Raw genomic sequence first — 26,047 nt, 5'->3', positions numbered from 1 at the left:
TTCTTAAAACAGTAATTCTTTTTAATAAGTAAATTTACAACATCAGCTATAGTATTTCAAGAGTTCCCTAAATAAACCATGTGCCATTCCAAAAATAACTTTATTTTTTTGCACCCAAAATCTGTTTTGTTATTCGAGTGGCTGTTCTGGCATCGTTGAAGTCACGGTTACAAAAATGTATTGAAGAAGCTCTTGAGAGCTCACTGTATACTCGAGAAGGCGTGACAAGTGCCAAACAACTCCAGTGAGTTAGTTTTGTGCGAGTGACAATATATTGAAATCTCATTTTTTTTAGTTTACCTTTTTAAGATACAATGGCTCTAAATCTCCGAGTAAAATTAAGTCGGAGGCAAATAAAAAGACTAACACTTAACAAAATGTGCATATTTTACCGTAGGTTTCTTTAACTTCAGCATTCATCGGCGCCGGAGACAGCACACCGGTTCTGATCGTGAACACCATAATCACGACACGGCACCAGACACTCATGGTTAGCAAACTTCATCGGTGCAAAGGCGCAAGCGTCGCGCAAATGTACCTTCGAGCACGACCAGTTCATCTGACCCAAATCTGCAAAACAAATAAAAATCAGTATTTATTATAAATAAATTAATTACCCAAATTAGTGAGGTTTGAATTAATTTGAAATGTTATATTTCTATTTCAAATAAGTTTAAATTAATATTTTTGTCTCCCAAAAAGATAAAGTTCAATAGAGCTCGAGTTATTCTTTAAACAAAGTTACATAGTAAATAATTTCGTAATTAATACAAATCCGGTCTATTGATATTTTATTGTTTAATCGATTGTATTTCCACAAAAGGAAAAACGATTTCACTCAAGCATAATAAATTTTCTCGTATTGTGAGAGGATTCGATTATGAACCGAGATTGCCAAGGGAATTAATCACATTCCTGAATATCATCTTCGTTCTATAACAATAATATTTATATTTATCTTTTTATTCAATTACACCAGAGGCAAATATATGAATTGATTTAACGGAAATAACTTCTACATGATATTATGAACGTGTCAACAATCCTTTGCAACAAAATTTATTTGATATTATTATAAATTAATAACAAAAATCTATTTGTTATTTCCACAACAACATTTCTATATACGTATAAGTCGAAAATTCGGAGTGGTGTAGCGAATAAAACATAAAACTTTTGTACGTGGACGTGGATGCGGGCTTTTCCACCTTTCAAATGTACTTTTATGTTTTTTGCTGGACCAAAAGCAATTATACAAACACACGTGCACAGAGAGCATTGTAAGTCTAGTACTACATACTATTAGAACATCATTATTCTCCATTCTAAACGTACTTGAGAATTTTAATCAGAAGCTAAAGTTCGAAGCTAAACTCGAACAAAATCTGTTTTGTACTTAAAACTTTATTACTTCTTTTCAAAAAGTTCCTTATGAAATATTTAAATAAAATATTCACAGATTGATCTCTATTTAAACAATTGATTAGTGCCTTTTAAACATGATTATGTCTTAGTTTGTCCCTACTTTGGAAGCAAGCCAAATCATATAGTGCTTATATGTGATAGTGAAAATAATTTGGGCACCATGTCAAAACGCTCAACCATGACACAGTATTTTACCGACTATATGTCTGGAAGGCAAGACAGCTTAACTAAATTTTATTATGAATTATTCGACCCTCAACTTGAACAAACTGCATTCGAATCACTGGGCTCTAGTGCATATTCTCTTTTAAGCGCAATTTATATTTGCCTTTACGGTCATGGCTTAATCGTTTGAAATTTATTTTAAATGCCTTGCCTTTCATTACTCATTATCATTAGTTAAAAACTAAGTTAAAATTATTTGTTCTGTAATTGGTATATTGTTATACATTGACTGTGACAAATATACGACTTCAAAATGTTTATCAAAAAGGGAGGGAGGCTGTTTACGATCTATACGCTTCGTTCGATCCAAAATATCATTTTCAGTTAATTTATCGTTGACGCTCCGGTTTGATTCATTTGGCGTTAAATCATTTTAACCGCTTGGTGGATTTTTCCACCCTGTATCTGTTATAAAGTATCTGTTTTATTTATCAAGTTCAGTAAAACGAATATAACATAAATGCATTCTATAATTATTCAATTAACACTTCGCATCTAACACCACAAGAAGCACCCCTTCACAAGTATGACGCATGGCAAGCCATCGGCCCTCTCGCCATATTTTAGGGAGTGAGACAACCCGACGCATGGATGCCGGCCACAAGCAATGACATTTAAGTGAGCATGACGATCCTTGAAATGTAGACTACTACTGCTACACAAGAAAATAATAATAATACTAATTATACTTAAATAATTAGATACCATGAATGTTTGTTCCCACTTTACATTTAAAAAAGTCGTATATCTACGACTATTGTCTGTATAGTCTTAAAATGCAGCTGAGAGATTCAGTCGCGTTACCTATTTATACTGAAGTAATTTATATCCAAGCACTATGACCGTTTAAGTATTCATTTATATTATATAGGCCTTAGCACGCAGTTTTACTTTAATGTACGATTTAAATTTATTTATTGACAACATTTGTTCTCACTAGGGATTTTGTTGAAAAAACGTATGTAATTTCGTTGGAAAGAATTACTCGTTTTATGCAGCCTTGTGGTTGGTGCGCTAATTTTGTATTTATTACGAGTACTATAATTATGGAAGCTACTATTCTTTTATCTATATTTTTCCGCACTTACAAAATATTCTCATATATGTTAATTAGATATATTATTGGAATGTTCTTCTGCGATTCATATGGACTTTGCACTACAATGTAAATATATATAACAACATCTACCTACCCTATTTAATGATAGATTGTTTATGCTTCAGAAACTTAGGTCACTTAGGTTACCTAACAGACTAGATGAATCATTGTATTAAAAAAACTCTCTTGCTTAAGTAATTGCATACCATTATTATAAATTCGTCGTGTGTCGAAAGCATAATCAAAGTCTGTTCGAAAAATTATTTGCTCAATAAGCGTTGTTTATACTATGTGACATTAGACATGCTTAAGTTACATTATGTTCAAAACTTTCGATTTTGTTTGCTTAATACCAACGACTAGTTTGGTTTCTGGAATCCGAGGTGAGCTGCAAACTTTATCTGTAAGATGTTCGCTAACTTTCAAGTAAATATTCCATTCGACTAAGAAATTAAGGTTTGACTTCACCTGTATAGCCTACTTACAAAGTAGTGTGTATATAGTAGTGTAGATGTTATGCATTATATTTATTAGTCAACAAAGTCAACTCAAGAAAAAGTTGTATTAATATTTAGACATTGCAAGGCCATGAAATTACTTAAATTCGTGCGTTGCAACGTCTACTGAGGCAGACCAATATTTTCTCTTTCGAAAACTAGAGTTATATATTTTATGTTACCTTCCTACTACATTATCTACAATGTTCATCAAAAGTATAATCTTCTATTGAAGTGGGAAAGGAAATACAATACTATCATGATTTTTTTATTAAAATAGTTATATGGAAATCGGGAGTTGCAAACGAATGCAACATGAATTTATTAGCAGTTACGGCAAAGCTTGTTTTTCTAGGAAACTAAGAAAGGTTATATTGTTGCCAGTCACGCAACACGATAGCGTTTAAATGCTGCCTTGTGGTTTCATGAGCTAGTTAAGAAATTGTTTATCTTGATTTATGAAACACAATTTTCATTATAATCAAACGAATAAAAGTAAAGAATAATTAAGTCGAATCTAAATTCTTGGATATGATGATAATCTTGATATTTCTTCTTCAAATAGTGTCAAAGTATAGCAATAATTTAGTGTCTCCACCACCAAGTTCAAAAACGAAAATGAAATAAAAATTAATCACCGCGATGTTTTTGTTATTAGCATATTATTACTTAAATGTAGTATATATTTCAGTGTACGATACTTAGAAGGCAGATCGAAAATATTACTATCATTAATTGGAATGATTAACGATGTGGGCAATAATCTTGTAAAATATTTTACTTACGCAATCTTCTTATCCCAATCCAACCTTAAAGATGACAGGTTGCCTGGAAGAGATCGCTTGTTAGCGATAAGGCCGCCCGTTGCATCCCTTGTAATTTATATATACTGTGTTATTTGTATTTCTTTAGCAACGAAGTGTAAATAAATAAAATAAATAAATAAGATGCTAAACCTAAGGCGTTCCTCCGACTTCGAATGCTAAAGACGAGCAGAATCTTAAAAATAGGACCAGCAGCCATTACTTGAAATAGCAAGGCTGACGTGATAAATTTGTTTGTCGGGTTCACTTATTTAGCCATTGATTAATACATTAGATTACTACTTGACCGTGAACCGTACCGATCAGCGTGTGTACTAGAATCGACCTTGGCAAATCATAATTAAAAATGGCGCACACAAAATTCACAAACCATAAATAAAAGCCTTTAGCTCGTCTGTGCGGGAAAATTGAATTGAAAACAGATTCCCGTTTTCCATTCAGTATTTAGGAATAACGTGCTCTTTGACGAGGGACTTTACTTTGTATAATAAACATTACGAACCAACACTTTCAACCACATTCACAAACCAAAATCCTAATTTTCTTTATAAATAGGATGCTTCCAACCTTTGTGACTTTTCAAGCTGTGAAGAATTCTGAGCTGTAGGTTTTGTTATATAAATGTAAGACATTGGCGCTGGTGAGGTTAATTAAAAACTACTTCTACTTAGTTAGACTTTTTCCAATGTAGCGGCCCTATTATAAGGTATACGGAACGCATTTAGATAATGTTTCCAATATTATCAGTGAAATGTCTAGTGACATAATAGTTGCATATACCAATGACCTGCATTCGTCTCGGTCATTTTAGTATATTTAATTTTATTAAATCATTTAATGATCCCACGGCTCAATGGGTTGAACGTTCAACCTAGTTAATATCAAAGCCGATTTTGCCATATTTTAATAATTAGTTAATAATAATAATAATAATAATAGCCTTTATTCAGATACTTACATATTTTATATACATTTAAACAAATTTTCATATTAATCTAAATCTGGTGCATCTGTGTGCCCTTTTTTGGCAAAGGCCTCCTCCAAATCCCGCCATTCCTCTCTACACTGTGCCACTCTCTGCCATGTACCACCTGCCGTTTCTTTAATGTGGTCAATCCACCTTCTCAGTTGTCTCCCTCTTTTGCGCTTGCTGTACCTTGGGCACCAGTTAAGCAGTTTTTTGCTCCACTTTTCTGTACCTCTTGCGATGTGTCCCACCCATTTCCACAACAATGAGATTTTTATGTGTATAATTTAATATAGCTCTTCTAAGATCTGCGCAGAAGGAATCCACATCGGCGTTACTGGCTTGTTCCGTAGGGCAGTAAATCTGTACTATAGACCATTTTGCGTTCGATTGTGGCATTGTAATGTTCAGAATAGCAATTCGTTCAGATATTCCCAAGAACTCCTCGATATTCTTTCGAAGTTCTTTTTTTATAAGAAATCCGACTCCATATTTGCCTGATGTTTCGCCTTTAAAATAAAATACAAAATTACCATGGTCTTCTATTTCTTCTCCTAGCCTCCGAACTTCGCTAAGGCCTATAATGGACCAGTGAATTTTTTCAATTGCTAATATTAGCTCAGTAAGGCTTTCTTCCTTTCTTAGAGTGAGAGTATTAATTGTTGCAATATACAGGTGCTGATTGTCTTTTTGGCGATTGACTATTTTGAGAGAATTATTTTTTATTTTGGGATTTGAAGGGTAATAGTCTTTTTCCCCCACGGTGACCAGCCGGCTTGGGAGAGGTGGAGGGGGCGCTTGTAATTGTTATTGACATGCTGTATATTCTTCTAGAGCGGGACGTTTTGAGTTTGTTTTTTTTGTCAAGTAGTTGTCTATGTGTTTGTTTTTATATAATTTTTTCGCTGCTTTTCTTGTTGTATCGGCTTCGCAGTTGTCTTCTTTGGACTCTGGTGACGTTGACTGGTTTCTCTTCTTTTTTCCTGGTCTTGACCTTTCAGAGACAGTGTTTGGATTTTTTAAATAAATAATTTTATCGTATTTTAGAATCGCTAGTCTGCCTTTTTCTCGTTCTGTGTTGACTATTATTTGCAACTCCTTGCGTTTGTTAATAATTTCTGGAGGAAAATCTTCTTTAATGTAATAGGGTGATGACTCAAAATTTTTCCTTTGTTTAAGGATTTTTATTTTCAATCCCATCGTTGCTAGTGTGAAGATTATGGGTCTCGTTTTCTCCCCCTTTTTTCCTAATCTTCTCACGTATTCGATGCTGTTTTTGTCGCATTTAATGTTCAAGCATTTATCGATTATTCCTACAACGGATTTTTCTAGGTCCCAGTAGCTGTTTTCTTTTTCCTCGACGCCAAAAATAAGTAGATTTTTACGTCGAGAGTTCCGCTCTAGTTGGTATATTTTATTTTTTTGAATTTCAAGGTTTTCTTCTATGATTTTGTTCCGGTTTTCCAGCTCTCTAAACTTTTCATTTAAGCTTCGATTAATTGTGTCTTTAATACCTTCCATCATATCCTGCATGTCGAGTTTTTGTTGGTAAATTGCTTCTTGCATTGTTTGTAATATATTCTTTATTTCTTCCATTCTATCTGTCCTTTTACTCGGGATCGAAAGAAAAAAATAAAAATAAAAAATGTTCCTGAAGTGTCGGGATTTGATCTTTGTTCCGTTAATTGAGTGCCGTCTTCGTACGGAAGCGGCCAACTAGTAGTACGAGGGAATGTTTGAATTTCCTCTATATATTTAGTTTTGCGAGTGATTTTTGACGTAAAGACTGGTAAATATAAAAACGCTACAGCCACATATGCACTTTCACTGCAAAATATATTAAGTTATTGTTCCACAATTAAATGTTTCACTTTTGTCTCTCTTCTACACTTCCGACTTCACAGGTTATAGGAAAGTTAAAATTAACAGGTTGGTCCGTGGCCGAGTCACTCACTCAGTACGTTGCAGAATGTTGTTTTTCAAGTAATTGTTCGAAGTTTATGCATTAAACATTTGTAGGCCGTTAGTTTGTATCGATTTACGATTTTTAAACATAAATGTGCACTGTATTATTCACTGATTATATTTATAATAATATCTGTTAGACGGAGCTTATGTTGTCGGTTGCTACACGCACTACCCTATAATTAGTTAATTGTTATTTATAATTTTTTGTTATTTAAAGATTTAATGATTTTTTATTTGGTTATTTCTGATAATATGATATTACGACAACTATTCTGTAAAAATATATTTTTTTATTCCTGAAAATCTCTACGAAATGTCAACCTAGTTATTGAGGATTGAATAAGAAACTTCCCAGAATTTATTTTTTTACATCAACTTATTCACTTGTTCGGGGAACTTCGTTTCTTTGATTCAATTAGCAAAAGTCGTGTCCATTTGTCACGGGCTGTCTCACTTTTTACTTGCAAACTTTTATCAACCACATTTTGCAGTGTTGAAAATATCGTAGACAAAAACATTACTTTATTAAACAGTAGCAGTGTACCCGTTTCAAATACGCCTGCGAGGTTTTTGGTAGATGGGCTTTAATGCAATAATAGCGTACGACAGTGTTTTATTTTATAAAAATATTGAAGTATCATCAATTTGTTGAATCCGATTTGTTCACGTTATATTTATAGAACGATATTCTTAACACTAGAGCCACATTTATCACTCGGGCAATAAAGACGCACCGCCATATATTCTTGTCGACCAACAACATATTATCCTATACTTAATGATACTTCAAGTATAAAGGATATGTTCGCCGAAGTGGAGGGAAGTTCGGTGGCGAGATTGCTTACACAAAGCTATTAGCAACATGCGTTAAGATTTATTGAGCGATTTGTTTGCTTATACGAACAAAACCAAATCTCTCGATGAAGGCATACAAAAATGCATACGGTTCAATTATTAATTAATTAATTGAATTAGGAGAACGTAAAGTCGAATTTCTTCTTAATAAAGAGATTCCAGCTATGTTCGTTTCAAGTTGTATTCAATGAATAAAAGTAAACGATTCCTCTTTTGAAAGATTTGTGATTTCCCTTCAATAGAATGAAAAGCGTAATGAAATTTTGGTTTAATTTTTTTCTTTTCAATTATTTGAATTAGCTTTTTGTAATCGTTTCTAGGTATTAATTTATAATAAATAATTAAAGATATCCAGATAATATTTATTAATCTAATACGTTTAATGAATACTAATTAAATTAATATAGGCCACCTTTGGTCTAGGTGTGTAGTTTATAAACTTGTTTGTTTGTAGTTCGCATTTCTGTAATTTTAATAATATATAATAAACTTATAAACATGTATCATTATGTTGCCTCATACAATAAATTAAAATCCTTGAAAAGTAGTCGGCTTTGCAATGGATACTAGAAAAATATATTAATGGAAAGATAATACTGCACCGAGCATCGTTAGGGTTTCTTAGATCTTATTATTGACACCCCAATATTAAGCTCGGTTCTATTTTTATATTTCCTTTAACAATAAAGTCTGTATTTTCATCGTTGCATTGTTGTGTTTAATAACTTCTCACACCAGACTCATATGAAAATATAATTTTAGTGGCCATAGACGATGGATTTTGTTAACTGTGAACGCTTTATGCTAGTTACCATTGCTATTTTCAATCAAATTTACACTAAGCAATTGACTGACGGCTGGCAAAACTAAATAAAAGTAGCGCTTCGAGTATTTCGAATATATAACCCAGGTAATAAGTTGAAAAAGTATGTGATATGACGAAATATCATAATATTCTGGTAAATAGATTTACAAGTTTAAAACTATTTCTAGCTTTCGTTTTATTAAAATTGAAAGCACATTGAGAGCACATTGCACGTTTCTTATCGAAATTGTATAGTAGGTAACAACCACTCAATTCAGATGAAACATCTCAGCTCAAATGCCCAATAAATTAACGCATTTAGAATTACAAAGTTCGTCTAGGCATTTTCACAGCGTTTGAAATTTAGAAGTTTGTTTATAAGCAGCATACTGTAAAATACTTTACATCGCGTTATAATAATGAGTCTGAACACCATTCAGGTTCTGGATCTTCGTAGTCGTCATTCAATTTCCATCCGAAGCAGTCAGTAGTTTCTTAACATAATATTAGCTTTTGATTAATTATTCCTTGTAAGTTGGTGTAAATAAATTTAATTGAACTGTTTAATTACTTTACTTCGAAGGGTTTAAACGCAAACAGTAGAATATTTAAATATTATACAGGAGTAGTTCCTGGTAAGTTTACATATGAGTAATAATTATAATTATTATGCTCAAAAGAATCTAGTTCAACTATCGGGACATAAAATCACCCTTCGGCCATACTGTCAGTAAAAACAGATGCCTATAATGAATAGTGTTAACAAAAACAGTACGCTGAGTTCTCGTGCCATTTGCCTTTGTCTTGAGATAATTTTCCTGAGCATTCACTTTCATAGTAAGCTCTAATGTTTGTAATAGGTTGTTACGATCCCCTCTAACTGTAAATTGAATGTATTAAGGTTGGGCGAGCAGGTCTTTCTCGGGAAAGTAAAATTGGTCGTGCGAACCAACTGTTACATCTGAATAAAAAATATTTCAAATAAATTTAAAACGAATGGTAGCAATTATGGCTTTGTAAACCTTATACTTTAGATAGTGACTCTTTTAATGAGAAAATTAAAAAAAATATATATAAATTATTTAAACAATCCAGTAAAATCTATCCTTTAAGGGTCTTCGGCATCAGACTTTTCATAAATGAGAAAGCCGCGCGGGCTTTGTGTGTCATTTGAAGCAATGGCATTGCTGTGGATAATCCTTGATCGTGTCGCCCGCATTTCTTTTTATTTCACTTATACCACTCATAAGTACACAAAATGTCTACTTACTGTCAAAATCACATGCAGAATACTTTCGCCTTACAACATAAAAGCGTAATGGATATCAAAATTATTATATCAAGTAGTTTAAAATTAAATGTTAAAAACAAAAATGTTTTTAAATAAAATAATGAACTAATAACACAAACCACATAATAAACATCTCAAAAAACGCACTTTCATCGCCCAACGCTTTTTCTCCTTCCGACGTCCATTTATCTTTTACGACTTTATTAAAAAAAAAACACTTTTAAAACTTACATTACATACGTTCACTTAAAACATCTCAACCTGTCCGAAACAGTAAATATTCCTACTGTGCCACAATAGTTTATTATAAAATGTGTTATGCAGAAATTATTGTCAAGTAGGTACAGTTAACGTGTCAAAAAGTAGAGACATCTCAGGAAATCGTAGTGGGGCTGGTGCACTTTATTTTATCTAAATATCCTTTTATTGTTTATAGAAAAGCCTTTTATTTTCTTACCTTGTTTAGGGCATCGAAAATATATTTCACAGTGGAAATATAACTTTGTGGTTAGCATCATATTTCTGGGAAGCATCCGCAAAACTTCTACAAGTTTGACTGAATACATCACAAGAAATTGTGTTTCCCAGATGTTTGTTTATATATTTAGAGAATTGGTTCTTTTAATCTATTACCAAATAAGAATGTAGTAATGTAATGCGCGATGATATTTAATTGTCTGCATGAAGTCCGGAGCCAATTCGAAAGCAGTACATTAATACTAAATACCGTATCCGTAACTCGATATCATCTCTTTCATATAAATTACGATCCGTGCTCTGCAATCCATTAACTTATGATGTTATTGAACAATATCCTACAGGCTGCTGCCAGCACTTCTAAAATCTAGGTCAGTGGCGTTGAACGAGTGTAATCATCCCGGTTTGGCGCTTAAAATGAAATGTCACATCTGCCACTAAACCAACGGCATCGAAGCCCTTTGGAACGTGTCTGAATTGTTCAGATTGCATAATGTATGTCCCATGCTTCGGGAATTATCGAGCAGTTTAAACAAACGTATGTGGTAAATAGCGACCATCTGAATTTCGCTTATCAATAATTTATGTTCAATAAATTTAAAAATACGATAAATTGCTGTCTGCCGTGTTAGTTAGCCATCGATATTAATAAACTACGTTATCGACCTACTAAAATAGAATTTGATGAAATCAATTAAGGAGTGTTGCGACAATGCTTACATAGTACACGGCACGAGTTATTTTAATGAAACACTTTTGCATTTTCTTTGTATCCTTAGTATTTGTTAATCAGAAAACACGGATTTCAAATAAATCAAAACTCAGATGATATTTGCCCCAGATTCTGTCATAATTGTTATTTTTACTTTCATTCCATTGAAACCTGTAAATCTTATGATTTTTATCTTATTTGTTTACTTTACACAAATTTTACGAAGTTTTCTCTGTGTAAATTATTATGTCTTAAATAGGATTTCTGCTTATCCAAAACTAATAGAGTACAGAAAAACAGTACTCTAACACATAAAGATCATATTATAACTATCGACTAGGATGAATATTATTAAGTACTTAATGAATAAAACGTAAATGCTTCGCTGAATGTAAAGCGTACACGATGTTTAAGTTTCACACGTTGCTCTTAGACAATGAGAAGAAGTCCATTAGCTATGCAATAGAAAGCAAAGGCCCATTTAATTTCAATCTCTTAAGACTCCGTTGAATGCTCAATCGCTGGAGCTTTCCCAGAAATGCACCATCTTTATTCTAATCATAAATTCCATTTCACTTGACTCAAATTTCTGCGCACGAATAAACTTTCCGAGCACCGCAAAGCTAGCAAAATATTTTGAATTGCCTAAGCAAAAATGCTGTTACGCTTAAGATTAGTTTTCGTTAACTTACTAGTTTGGAACGCGCTTAGGGGACGATCCCATAGGGATTTCCTCTGATTCCCCTTGACCCTTACTTGTATATAACTTACCTGTAGATTGTTAATGAACATTATTTTAGTTTAAGCTATTCATTAGTATTGTTAGAAAATTAAGTCAACATAATATTACTTATTAGCCATAATTATTGTATGGGCCAGGTTTTATTTCATGTAAGTAAATTCGCACTCAACTGTTAGGTTGACCACAATGAATGTTGTAATATGTGTAATGTGGTATTTGTTTTGGGTCAAATAAAGAAACTTTTTATTATATTTTTTTATTTACTCTTTTTTGTGAACTTTTGTAACTTTACATTTGTACTTTGTAACAAAAAAAACTTGTATAACACGCGTAAATAATAATTAATTAATTGTGCTAGTTGACCAAATAACGAGTGCCGACTTCTCATTTATACAGTCTGTGTTTAGTCATATATTAAAACTCAACTCTGCATATTACTTTGTGATTTATAGTTTTGAACCGGAAAGTTAATTAAATAAAACATCTGCTTACTCTCTCGCCTAGCCTACTTGTGTGCTCTGTTACTCTGACTTATAATTACGAAATTTTGTTTAAGCATCTGGCTTCTGCTATAGGTGGAGTATACAACTAATTTACTTAAATATTCAAATGACAATTACGGCGGTAGACGTTATATAGTCCGTCTATCTATCTCAGGGGTTTAGTTATTAACGAATATCTTGTAAATAACCAAATACAAGTTATATTCCCTGCGAAACAATAAGTATTTTGGGCTAGCAGTACACTCATAGTGTTAAAATGATAGCAAGGCGTTTAATGTATAGCTATATCACACACACAAGGTGGTCACAAGAACAAAGTCCAATAGAAAATGTAAGTAGCTAAGGATTTCTACCAATTTGAAGTGCATCGTGTTCAGTTTCAATAGCGTTCGGCTGTTTGCAGGCTTTGCTCTGTAGTACAATTGAAATAAGATCAATTGCTATTATAATCGTGAGAACTGGGTTAATTATTGTGAAAACCGAATGAAAGATGAGAAGGGTAGAGTTATACGCCTCAATAGATGTCGAGGCTCGTTATGTCGTGAACTACTTTCCAGGAGTCAAGCAAATCGTATGTACTGGGGAATACTTGGGTGAAATTTCATTATTTATGATTTTGAGGTTATCAACTCAATTTAATAGGGCCGTGGTCTTATTACATGCATTTCCACTTTTTATTCATGAGTCTTTCAAATTAATTATTTTCTTATTCATAGCTGCGTGTATGTAACTATTAGTGTTAATTAGTTATTTTAAAAGAAGTACAAAATACTGTTAATTGACTTAAATAATTATTTGTAGGTACTTTCCTTCAAATACTTAATTTAAAACATAATATCTAACAAGTATTAAACTTGTCAAAGCTTTCATGTAATTAATGTAGTTACAGCTATTTGAATAAAATCGACTTGGACAATAGTTTACTAAGTTTATTTAAACAAATGTGGTGCTACAGGCTACTGTCTATTTTGAATGAGACTTTCTAGACCGTAAATAATGCAAGAATTTAATTTCGGTCTTTGAAGAATACAGCTGCAGTAAACTTCCGTCTGACAATGGTAGATAGAGTCTACTGAAGGGTTACAAGTTTATTTCGTGGTAAACAGTACAACTAAATATTATTAAAGTTAAACTCAAGTTCATAGCCTTTTATTTTCTGCACAAATGAGTAAAAGTCCATAACAGACAATAAAGGAAGTAGAGAAGACCTTGCTATTACAGAGATAATGTCTGTCTCAGTCAAAATACTTTATCTAATAGCTTAATGTCAAAGTTGAAATATTTTGTATCTTCGATTCGTTCTTAAAGTAAGTTTTTCTTAAAAAAGGAGATAAAAAGCTGGTTCAGTGCCGTTCACGCACGCTGAGCGCCGACGTGGCAAGATAAATGAGCATTTAGATCTGAAAGCGAGATTAGCTATTATAGAAAACTTCGTGAGGTGGCATTTTCCTGTAAGCCCCGTACATGGCCTTAGATTTTATCTTTACTGAATTCTTTTGTTTCAAAAGTTACACAAGAATAGGTTCTTGGGAAAAATTAAAATGAGCTTAATGAAAGAGTGTCAAGAAAAGAGAAGTAAATTAGCTTACAGTACAACAATGCGGCAACGATACCTTCATCAAGATATTTTACTGACTTTTAACCAACTACAAAAAAAACGAAACAGGATATTATCAATTCGTTGTATAATTGTTTTTGTGAATGCCGTCCGTGGCCCGATCTAAGTTATCGAGGTATCAACTTGTAATGAGACTGATAGATTTTCGGATGTGAGCTTAAATTGCCCAAGTTATCAAATTTAAATGTACCTTGTAGAATGTAGACTAAAAGTTAAAGTGACTAATTACATACAGTTTAACAGATTTAATACATAACACAAAAATCAGAAACAAAAACTTTTGCTACTGAGTACAGGTTTCAAAGTATCTCCCAAATACGGACTTATGTAGATGCTTTCTTCCCGGCCCTGAAGCGGAAGTTGCCAATGAGGAAGGATACCTCCCTCAGTTTTTAATATAAAAAAATACGCGGAGGAGTTGCCTTATTAAGCCATGATTTATGTACTTCTAAAAAAATATTATACGTTCTTGAATGCATAGTTAATTGCACAGTTATATATAAATTTAATTGAAACATGCCTCAAAGGCTTGCGATATCGACGATAATTTCAAAAAGAGAAAAATTACATTCGCTGTTTGTCGACTCAAACATTCCATCAAAAATCATTTGTATACGTCAATTTACATATAATATTTATTTACTTAATAAATTTATATTTCATGTAGAAACGTGCTATATTAACAATTACAAAGCCTTTCCAAAAATTAATTATGGACATTGAAGTTTCCTAAAAAACTTACTGTTAACAGTTGGTAAAATACAAATTGAACATTTAGGAACCATCATATTATATGTGTGCATTGTCCAGAATGATGCCATGGCTTCTGGATTACTATAGCATCGTTCCAGTGCATAGAAAAAAACATGTCAGCAAATAAGAATCCAGTCTCGACTCCGTGTCACAGTTGTGGTCTTCAAATCCACAGCGGATGAGTATATTATGTAGCCACGTAGGTTATTTACAAACAGCAATAAAGCTAAGTGATAAGGTTTTTGCGATATAGAGGTTTAAATGAAGAGGTAGTGGAAAAAGTTCAATATTGTTTCCGCCTAAATCGATTTAAACCCTCAAAGTAAAATGTATTTTTCTTTTTCATGAATATAACCGGGTCACCAGTTTATATATCTAGGTAGATCATATAAGGATATTTTTTCGACGTCGGTGCAAATTAATAATAAGTAGATAATGAAACTACCATCATCAATCTATATACATGAAGATAATGAAAACCTACCTACCTGACTATTATAGTAGTACGAAGGTATATTCTATTCATACATTCGTACAACTATTATTCGTAAGCTTGGTTAATCTTGATTTGTGAAAACTTACTCTTTCTCGGTTCTCTGGCGGTGTTCGAAGCAATATTATTAGAACTGATACTTTTAGATTTTTTTCAATAGTTGACTTGAAGCAAGTTAGCAAGGTTTGAGGAGGTTTTGATGATCATGATTGTTTAAAAAATTTATTGCTCATTAATACATGTAAATATTTAATTATGTACTTCAGAATATTTTTTATTCGGTTCCATTAAGTTAATAGCCAAAGCTTCCTGCACGATCGAGCTCAATTTACGTACTCCATTAAGCCATTACAACAAAAGAGTTATTGAGGTATGTTCCGACAAATTATTGCTAATTTTGATTTCGCATTCAGAAATATACGTCGTCTTTCTGTTGTAATTGTAAAATTAGTCAAATGAAATGTTGCGAAATCATTTGTCAAACTGAAGGAAAATGAGAGATGAAGGAATATGTTAGTGTAACAGATATATATATAATAATATGTGACATCAAATTCAAACGTATACAAAACTTGTGTTTCGATTGTTGACAATCAAAACAAATGTTTCTCCAGACATTAATATTTGAAATCTTTATAAAAGGTAGCAAGTTGTTGAATTTGAGCCTACGTCTGTCCAGAGACGAATAGAAGCAATTGTCGGTGCCCGAAAGGCTGTTGTAAAATATAACGCCTTTCTATTGTACACCGAATTCTAGTTAGCATTACTTGGGTCGTGATAACTTTCACAGATTTCATTAGTTTCTTGAAATTACTATTTCCAACAAAGTTTTTTTTTTTTTTTATAGAACAGGGGGCAAACGGGCAGGAGGCTCACCTGATGTTAAGTGATACCGCCGCCCATGGACACCCTCAATGCCAGAGGGCTCGCGAGTGCGTTGCCGGCCTTTTAAGAATTGGTACGCTCTTTTCTTGAAGGACCCTAAGTCGAATTGGTTTGGAAATACTTCAGTTGGCAGCTGGTTCCACAGAGTGGTGGTGCGCGGCAAAAACTGCCTGGAAAAACGCGCAGTTGTGGAACGGCGGACGTCGAGGTGATACGGGTGGAATTTCGTATTCTGCCTCGACGTCCGATGATGAAACTCAGCTGCAGGTATTAATCCGAACAACTCCTCTGAACACTCTCCATGGTAAATGCGGTAGAAGATGCAGAGAGACCCCACATCTCTACGCAACGCCAAAGGATCAAGCCGCTTGGAGAGATTTTGGTCGTCAACGATTCGAACCGCTCTTCGTTGAATACGGTCAAGTGGAAGAAGCTGGTACTGGGGAGCACCCGCCCAAAGGTGGGAACAGTACTCCATGTGGGGCCGAATTTGAGCTTTATATAGTTGCAAGCGGTGGCCCGGAGTGAAGTACCGTCTCGCCCTGCTGAGCACACCGAGCTTTTTGGAGGCTAATTTTGCCTTTCCCTCCAAGTGACCGCGAAACTGAACGTCGTTCGATATGTCAACGCCAAGTATTCCAATGCTGGCTGTGGCTTTAAGGAGAGTGTTTTCGAAAAGAGGAGTAGCGACAAAGGGTGTTTTTTTAGCGGAAAACGCGCAAACTTGTGTCTTTTTGGGGTTAAATTGGACTAGGTTTAGTCTGCCCCAGTCAGAGACTCCACGTAGTAGGGTTTCTACTTCAGACACAAGTTTGTTCCGGTACTCATCGACATCTGCCCGAGAAATACTTGCCCGGCCAGTGTAAAGAGTGTCCCCAGTGCTGTCATCCGCATAGCAGTGAATGTTGCTAAGTTGCAACATATCATTGATATGCAGAAGAAACAGGGTCGGGGATAAAACACAGCCTTGTGGGACCCCAGCGTTCACGGGTTTAAGGTCGGAACATGCTCCGTCGATGACGACCTTGATGCTCCGATCGGCCAGAAAGCTGGAGATCCAATCGCATAATTTCTCGGGAAGCCCATAGGCTGGAAGCTTCGAGAGCAGTGCTTTGTGCCACACCCGATCGAAGGTTTTCGCTATGTCCAAACTAACCGCTAGAGCCTCCCCCTTGGACTCAATTGCCTCCGCCCATCTATGCGTAAGGTATACAAGAAGGTCACCAGCCGAACGACCACGACGAAAGCCGTACTGAGAGTCACTTATCAGCTGGTGGCCCTCCAGATACTCGAGGAGCTGGCAATTAATAATGGATTCCATTATTTTGGAGAACAAGGAGGTTATCGCTATTGGGCGATAGTTGGACGGATCGGAGCGATCGCCTTTTTTAGGGATCGGATGTATCGATGCGATCTTCCAGCACTCCGGGACAGTGCCAAGCGAGTACAGGTACCGGAAAAGGCGCGTTAAGACCGGAGCCAACTCAGGAGCACAAGTACGCAGCACAATTGGAGGAATACCATCCGGCCCGCTCGACTTATGTATGTCCAAGGAAGATAATGCTTTACGGACAGCACGTTGCCGGAATGTAACTTCCGGCATCGAAGAATCACACCGTGAAATGCTCGGTGGTGATCTCCCTCGGTCATCCAAAGTCGAGTTGGACGCGAAGAGACAGCCTAAAAGGTCGGCCTTCTCCTTCGCAGTGTGGGCCAGCGAGTCATCCTCCCTGTGCAATGGTGGAATGGAGGGCTGACAAAAATTCCCTTGGACAGCTTTGGCTAGAGACCAGAAGGCTCGAGTCCCCGAAGGGAGTTGGGCCAATCTCTCGCCAAATCTGGCAATGTGCTCTGACTTTGCTTTAGTGATTTCTCGTTTGAAGGACCTGGAGGCTGAGTTATATGCTTTTTTGAGTTCGCTGGTATTAGCATCACGAGATTTCGCCGCTTCTGCCCATGCCTTAAAGCATTCTCGCTTTCGACGCGAGGCTGTCTTGCAAGAACGCTTAAACCAGGGCTGAGACTTGCCACCGATCGGCACCGCAGAAAAAGGAATAAAGAGTTCCATTCCCTGCAGAACCACTTCGGCGACAGAGGCAGCGACGGAATCTGGAGCTTCAGACGAAAAGCAAATAGGCCCCCAAGGGTAGGACGCAAAGAAAGACCGCATCCCGTCCCAATCTGCTGACTTGTAGTGCCAAATACGGCGAAAACCCAAAAAGCGCGACCGCGAAGGGCGCGTAGATGGCACAGTACTCCGGACCACACAATGATCCGATGAACCCAATGGCGGGTCAACGGAGACTTGATAGTTCTCCGGATGCGAAGTCAGCAGAAGGTCCAACAAAGAGGGTTTATGACCGTCCACATCTGGTATTCGCGTAATCGCAGGGACCATTTGTGTCAGGTCGTAGGCTAAAGCAAAGTCGGCGTTAAAATCGCCAAGTATCACAATTTCGGCGGTAGGAACCCTTTCAAGCAGGGAATCTGTAGCCATTTGGATGTGCTCGATGAGTCGGTCAGTTTCGTCATTTCCGCTATGGGACCTATACAGGCACGCATAGAATCGCGGATGGTCATCGCAGTCTATGCGGAGCCAGAGGTTAGATAGGTCCCTTCTTTCAAGCGTCCCAAGGCGACGAGAACAGATATCCTCTCTGACGTACACGCAAACTCCCGCCCGCGGCACAAATGAATGTTCCAATTTGTACCCCGGGTAGGAGAGGTAAGAAGTATCAGCCGGGGAGGATATCTGAGTCTCAGTGAGGAAGAATAAGGCCGGCTTCGCAGATTCAAGGTGAAAGTGAACCGCGTTTAGGTTTGAGTTGAGCCCCCTAACATTGGTGAAGTCCACTGTGAGCGTGGAAGGGGTTGCCTTCGGCGAATTCTTCCGTTTGCCCCGAGATCGAAACCTAAAACTAGAACTGGATGTTTTGTTTAGAGCGCAGTTTTTGCCCACCCCAGAATACGAAGGGCAGCCTGTGCATCCACCACCGGATACTGATTGTTCCGATGATGGAAGCCCAGAGGGGGATTCTCCACGTGTGGTACCCCCCTGGGGTAATCTTTCTTTAAACTGCACCGTCATACTCTGGGGAAGGGGGGGGGGATGGGCTCCGGGAGTCTCACTCACCGAACGAAACGCGAGTACAATAAGATAAACCTATTGCATCACTTCACGCCGGTTTTCTGTGAGACAGTGGTACTGCCCCGGTCGTGCCTGCCCATTTGGCTGAAGCCCGAAAGCAACAGCATGGCACTCCCACTAGGTGTGGTACTAAAGTGAAGATTTTTAAATAAATTCAAATATTGCCCTTTGATGCTGCTGTGATAATGATAGTAATAATTCTACTACAATTAGTGAAATACTAATTCTAATTCTGTAAAAATTGGTTAATTAATTTACAAAATTATAATATATTTTAGAATTTATATTTACTTTTTTTATTTAATTTAGAAATTCTCTCATAAATGAATGACTTTATCGAACCAATTTCTGTACACTTGCATATATGTAGTAATTCTTTTTACGAAAAATAAGGTCATAAAGAAGTTTCACTTCTTACGTGTGTACACTAGTACACGCACACATTTCTTTTAAATATAAGATGCCTCTGCCTACCCATTTAAAAATACCTTATACAACTTAACTAATTTAGTAAATTCTTTTAAACTCTGTTCGACAAATCTTTTTACAGATAAGGATAACACAGCGGATTTGGGAAAAAGATTTTATTTAAAAAACACATCAAGTAACAGCCGTATAAAACCCGTATTTCAAAATAATCCTTTCGAAATGTGACACCCATTTTAGATAAACGACAGCTTAGTTAAATTTGATACACATTCCGTATACATTGGGACGTGTTGGAAAAAACAAATTCGAAAAGGTTTTTCTTTCATTCTGAGAGTATCTTTATTCAAAATATGTTAGCAAGGATTACGGAATTTCATGTCGAAATGTTACTCTTACTACTCTTAAATAACTAATAGAGCGTGGCCTTATCTAATAAAAATTTTAAAGAGCTGTTTCATACGTGCTGGAGTGAGTTTGAATATATTTTCTGGAAATATGCTACTATCAATACATTTGCGGCGATTTTCGTCCAGCAGATCATTTAAACCCGTCAAAAAGTCCGTCCTAGTTCATAGAGCTTCTATTAATATATCCTACGTATTTTACAATCTTTTAAGTTCATAAGTGTAACATCTCTTCTATTGTTCAGTTCACATAATTAAAGTAACCCATTTTTCAAAGAAACACTTCGTTTTTTACACAATCTGTGTACTCCAAATGTTTAATTAAAAAACACACTGCAAGAGAGCATCAAAAACAATAATTATTTATAATGACTACCTTGAATCAATAACAGGTAATGTAATTTTTAATGTTACAACAAATAGTGTTGACGGTGATAAATTATAAATAGAGGACCCGGTATAACATGTTTAATTTACTAGGCTCAAAAACTATTATACTTTTACTTTTACCTAGAAAGAACGAAATTTGATCTGCATGAACCCACATACATAAGTTACCGATAAACGTGAAAAATTGCTCAGCTTAGAAAATAGATTGAAGTAACAACATTGATTAATGTTGCTTCGATCTTTAAGTGATGATTTTCTTTCGTAATAATGTTTACACTTTCGGAACTTTATTCAGACGAAATTAATATGGTTTACATTATAATTAATTAGTCAAGTGGTCATATGGCCTCTCTCTCTCTCTGTTAAAGTATCGTCAGTGAGGAAAAGTATTACTCCACGGCCCAGTGTCCTCAAAAGTAACGACTGAAATGGCTCAATGTATTGCAATGAAAACTATTATTTTGGAGTTCATTATTAATATTATATTACATATAATAGTTTCCTCGATGGTACGTTAGTTAATTTTATTTGTTCTAGCATAGTCTCTTTCTTAATGTGTTTGAGTAATTACTTCTGTAAGTAATTCATTTTTACGGTAATTCAACTGCCATTCTTTCCTTTTAATTTTTCAATGTTCACTTTTAATCCGTAAAATAATTCCAATTCTGGTTCTATGAATTTGAATTATATGACAATATATACAACATACATATTTTAGACAGAGATCAGTTAGGATGTGGTAGCGTGCGACATATACATATTTTCCAGGATTATTTATTAGTGAAATATTTTGGATTTTTTTATAATTATGATTGATGATTTTTGGTTAGAAATTGCTTTATATGGTTACAAGTGCCTCAAAGAAGTGAGTGTGTGTTGCTTAAAAAGTGTCTTGTTTCCTTAGCTTAGAATTTTTTTGTCTGATATACAACTATCCTGAGTGTTGAGACAAAAATTGAGAAGCCGTAGCAATCTTTGATATTGTTTCACCCCGAGCGAACGAAAACTCAATTTGTAAAGGAAACCAAGTAAATTCGTAAACAAAATGAATCATATGACTTTCTTATAATTATAGAACGAGATTTGTGTTGTTGAGATGACATAATACGCCCAATACTTCCATTTTCTATTTAACTTATTATAAACGTTAAACGTTCGTTCTTTGAGAATCTGTGAGTTTTTTATTATTATTTAGTTTTTATTATAAATGTTATATCTATTCTACTACAATTTGATAGACAATACTATTTTCACTTTTTAAAGGGAACGATTTAGTTTTTATACATATTAGATAAGTATATGACAGTATCTGTAAAGTAATTGGCTCGTTTATCCTTGATTCCTGAAAGTTATTGATAGGGAAACATTATTTGCACAAACATTCGGAAATTGTTATTCAGGTCAAGTGCCATTAATTAAGAGCAATTGATTTATATGTTGAGATGTTTACTATTACGTTAAGGGTACATTTAAACAAAGTCTTTATCATAGACAGTTCAGTGAGGTCACGACTGAGAAAGAACCCGGGCGTTTTATGGTAATCGTTGAACTTTCTTATTATTGTAGTTTGGGATGAACTCGTACAACAACTGAGTTGTTATCGAATATTTATATCCTCGTCAAGAACATGAAGCTGAATAAAATAGAAGCGTTTTCCCCTTTTCTAAATCTGACGAATTCTGTAGCAAACGGAAAGCATTTTCCAATTTTCATAATTGTCACGTGTTGAGGGCGCCTTTTTATCAACTCTTATCTTAGTCTTTAAAATCTATGTTATTTTAAATTTAATATGAACATTTAAATTGTAAATTAGCCCAAAAACGAAATCTTTTCACTTGAGTTTTAGGAGACTAATTCGACGACGACATTTGAAGACCTAACTTATTTTAAGTCAATTCAGTTTAGGCAACCAAAATAAATTACATTAAAGTTTTTTAAAACTGAAGTAAAACGTTTTAGTAAATAAACTAACAGCTAGGTTCCAAAAAACTAATATTTTTTTAAAAGATTTCAATCGCTTGCATTTTAGTTTTAATAGATTGGACGGTTGACTGTGATGATGATGCTAAGTAGGATTCAAAATTTATTTTTAAATCTCAATGACAGACGAAACAGAAAACATTAATTGCAATTGAAATTTTCAGTTAAAATCACTACGTGTGAAAAACAATTGGTTAAATACTAATATAAAACATTAAAAAAGACGAAAAAAATTACAAAAATTCCATCTGTAAACATTATTTATCTTGATAAAATTAAGCCAGGAATAATTCATTAAATGTGTCTCTTTAATATGTAGTTATAGGTATCTATAAATTTATTCATTTATTCATAAATAATTTATATAATAGATATAACTCACCTGGATTGTTATAATAAAAATACACTTCATACTTCTGATATTATTTATATTATTCACATTTTATGTTCACTTAATTAATTTTTATCTTATTTATTAAGATTAATTTTAAAAACTGTAACTTTGTCCTATTTCACTGTTTTCGCGTCTTTATGATTTTATTAACACTGTAAGTTCTATCGTATGGAAATAAGGTTGTTTTCGTTAATGCTGAGCGAAATACTTTGTTGAGGTCCGGAGTCCGACGAGTATCCTTACACACTGGTGGCAACCGAGAGTGTACGACGCATGCGTCAAAAAGCACGACTTGTAGCGGCCTATAATTAATTAATCAGAGTGATTTTTCAGCATTTGATAAAAATATGAAATACGGTGGAATCGAATTACGAGGCTGGAGGCTTAATAATCATGCACAAGTCTTTATCTTATAAGTAGCGAAGAAAATACTTTTATTTTGTTGAAATTTAAGTAATACTTCTTGAACAATAGTCAAGGAAATGTTCCAAAAATCAAGATGCCTCATTTCCTATTGATGCTGCATTAAACCAAATGGTACTTTTTAAGTATGTATAAGTTTTAACTATGTATAACAACATACAAAGGTTCTGAGTGGAATATAGGTTGAAATTATTGTTATTATTTATTAATAAACACCTACAAATAATGGTTAACAGCAACGTAATTTCTTTTTACTGGAGAGCTACGTCGTTTTTACAAAGTCCCGTACTGCATTTTTCTGGTAACGGAACGATCGTACTATTTTAAACTCCAATCCGAATAGGTGTTATAACTTCAAACGCGAAGTTATAACACCTATTCGGCCGATACTAGCGTGTCATTTTCTCTCTCCATTTTATGTCAAATTCATAATTGTATTTCTTTACACATTGCTTATGGCTCTATTATTAAAGATAAAATCTCGTATTCCAAAATCGTTAATCTGCGAAATCATAATAAAAAAAACAGCGACATTTCGGAAAGATAAAAAGGTTTCATGTTGGTAAAGAGTAAGTAATTATTTATTCCCGAGGCAACTTGTCGCAAGGTTGAAGTACATCAATCTAAAGGCCCCAAGAAGTATATGTAAAAGCCGTCTCGAGGTTTATTCGATTACTGCGGATACATTTTTGGAGCAAAGGAAATACAAAGTCATCGTAGTTCAATTTACTACGGCCACGGCTCACATCAAACTATGATTTAACTTTAAAATCATATCTAGGTATATAATCCTTGCGACTTTATCCTCCCTCAATTATTTATATTTGTATACCTTTTACTTCAGCTTTCTGGGCCTGACATACATACATCGTCGACCTTTTGAGTCTATATCCACGATATCGTGAGTAAGACAAAGCGGCATGCCAGTTCCAGTCCATTCCTCCTCTGAACAAGCGAGTGTTAAAAGCGCACATATAAATAAAAGTTCATGTCACAGCAGGGTTCGAAAATCCGACCTTAGGGATGAAGGCTCGAGGCTCCAAGCCAACACTGCTTTCAAAGTCAAAGTCAAATCATTTATTCCAATTAGACCACCTAAAATGGCACTTTTGAACGTTAAATAAAATATAAAAATCATTCTAGTTGCCCCTCCAAAATGTGGTTTTCTGTGGAGAAGAATGGGCAAGAAACTCCACACTCTTTTAAATTATAATTTACAATATTTGTATACATTAGTTATATAATTATATGTGAAGACAATGTACTCCTAGAATAAAACTATTTCTGTATTGTTAGTTTACATGTTCCTCACATATTTACAATTATCGAAACCGTAAAATATTATCTCTTTATACATTAAAGAGTAAGTATTTATTTTTATTTTTCGCTGAAGTAATACATTTATTTATTTAGCATTGACCTTTTGAACTGTCGCTTGCAAATTAAGATAGATCTGGCAAGGCTCCAAGTATCCATAAAATTTAAACCTATATAATATACATAAATAAAATGTTTAATTAAAATATGTATGATACAATATTTTTACTATTTTATGTTATTATTATAAAGTGGTAAAGCATACATAAATAATTTTCTTCGTTTATCTTGTACCTTTTAAGCCTTCTCTAATAATTATTCAAATCTAGCTAGTAAAATAGCTAAACGTCCAAACATTAAAATTAATAAAAGTATTATGTCATATTTTAGATAATATAAACAATGTAAAGGAAGCTTCGAAATTTAATATGATTTATCCTACATTTACAAATTTACTCAATGCTTTTATTTTAACAAAACTATCATTTTTACTCGACGAAGATTATTAACATTATGTTCTGTAACTAATTGAAGCCAGAACTACAAAATCTTTTTTTATGCCAACTTGTAAGGGCGACTAACATATTAATTATATAACATTAATTGTTTGGCCTGAAGGTTCTGAGGTGTAAAGGTGTAAAACTGTGAGCGAGCAATGTTTTCTAAAAATAATATTGAAGAAGTTTAATTCTACTATTTTTATTCTTAACACAATCTGGAATATAAATCGAGAACTGTGCTCTTTTAAATGCTTGCAGTGCTAATACTATCTCATTATGAAGCACCGGGTGCGCCAGCAAATTTTTTAAATTAGCTCATTATTTAAATTCTCTGAAAAAGAAAAACTAGAAGGAGCGATACGCCATAATTTCTCGTTTTTCATACAAAATAAAAAATAACACGTAAAAAGATAGTTGTGGGTTTGAATAGACATGTTTGTCGGCTGTATACTGCAGATAATACTTTCGCAAGATGATACGACGCAATTTTCATCATTGGGTGTCGAAATGTTATCAAAATGGCATCATAAAGTGTTGACAAATGCTGTCCAACAAAAACTAACCAATATACGGCAACTAAGGCCGAATGTTTACTTTGTCTAACTAAAACTACGTTTGGATGTAATCTGAAATACAAAATACAAACAAACTTTCAACGAATAATCGATATAATGTCAAACACGAAAAAAATCCTTGACGATCTTTCAAGATTTCGAACCTTGAAATTTAGAAAACAAATACTACCTATTCATAAAAGGCCGGCAGTGCGCTTGCGAGTCTTCTGGCAGTGATTGTCCATGGGCGGCGGTAACACTTAATATCAGGTGAGCCTCCTGTAACACAATCCAAAGGCCAAGCACCGGAAAAGAAAAGGAAGCAGGTGACGTAGTCATCACGCAAATGTGTTCCTAGAATATGGTTTA

At 34.5% G+C, this 26,047-nt stretch overlaps 1 protein-coding gene across 1 annotated transcript in view; it reads right to left on the bottom strand.

Annotated features, from left to right (window-relative positions):
- LOC110999910 (alkaline phosphatase-like) overlaps nt 1-23,117 on the bottom strand; it is a 34,416-nt gene extending 11,299 nt beyond the window's left edge. Inside the window, exons 1-2 of the mRNA XM_022269197.2 lie at nt 22,873-23,117; nt 393-570 (exon numbers count right to left, since the gene is read on the bottom strand). Coding sequence (XP_022124889.2) covers nt 393-489 — 97 coding nt within the window. The 5' untranslated portion in view covers nt 490-570; nt 22,873-23,117. The remainder of the gene's footprint in view (nt 1-392; nt 571-22,872) is intronic.
- Between the last annotated feature and the right edge of the window lie 2,930 nt (nt 23,118-26,047).

The sequence above is a fragment of the Pieris rapae genome, chromosome 9 (genome assembly GCF_905147795.1).
Source record: "Pieris rapae chromosome 9, ilPieRapa1.1, whole genome shotgun sequence".
Classification (NCBI taxonomy): domain Eukaryota; kingdom Metazoa; phylum Arthropoda; class Insecta; order Lepidoptera; family Pieridae; genus Pieris; species Pieris rapae.
The sequence above is the reverse complement of the archived record's forward strand: the minus strand, read 5'-3'. Positions and strand labels throughout refer to the sequence as shown.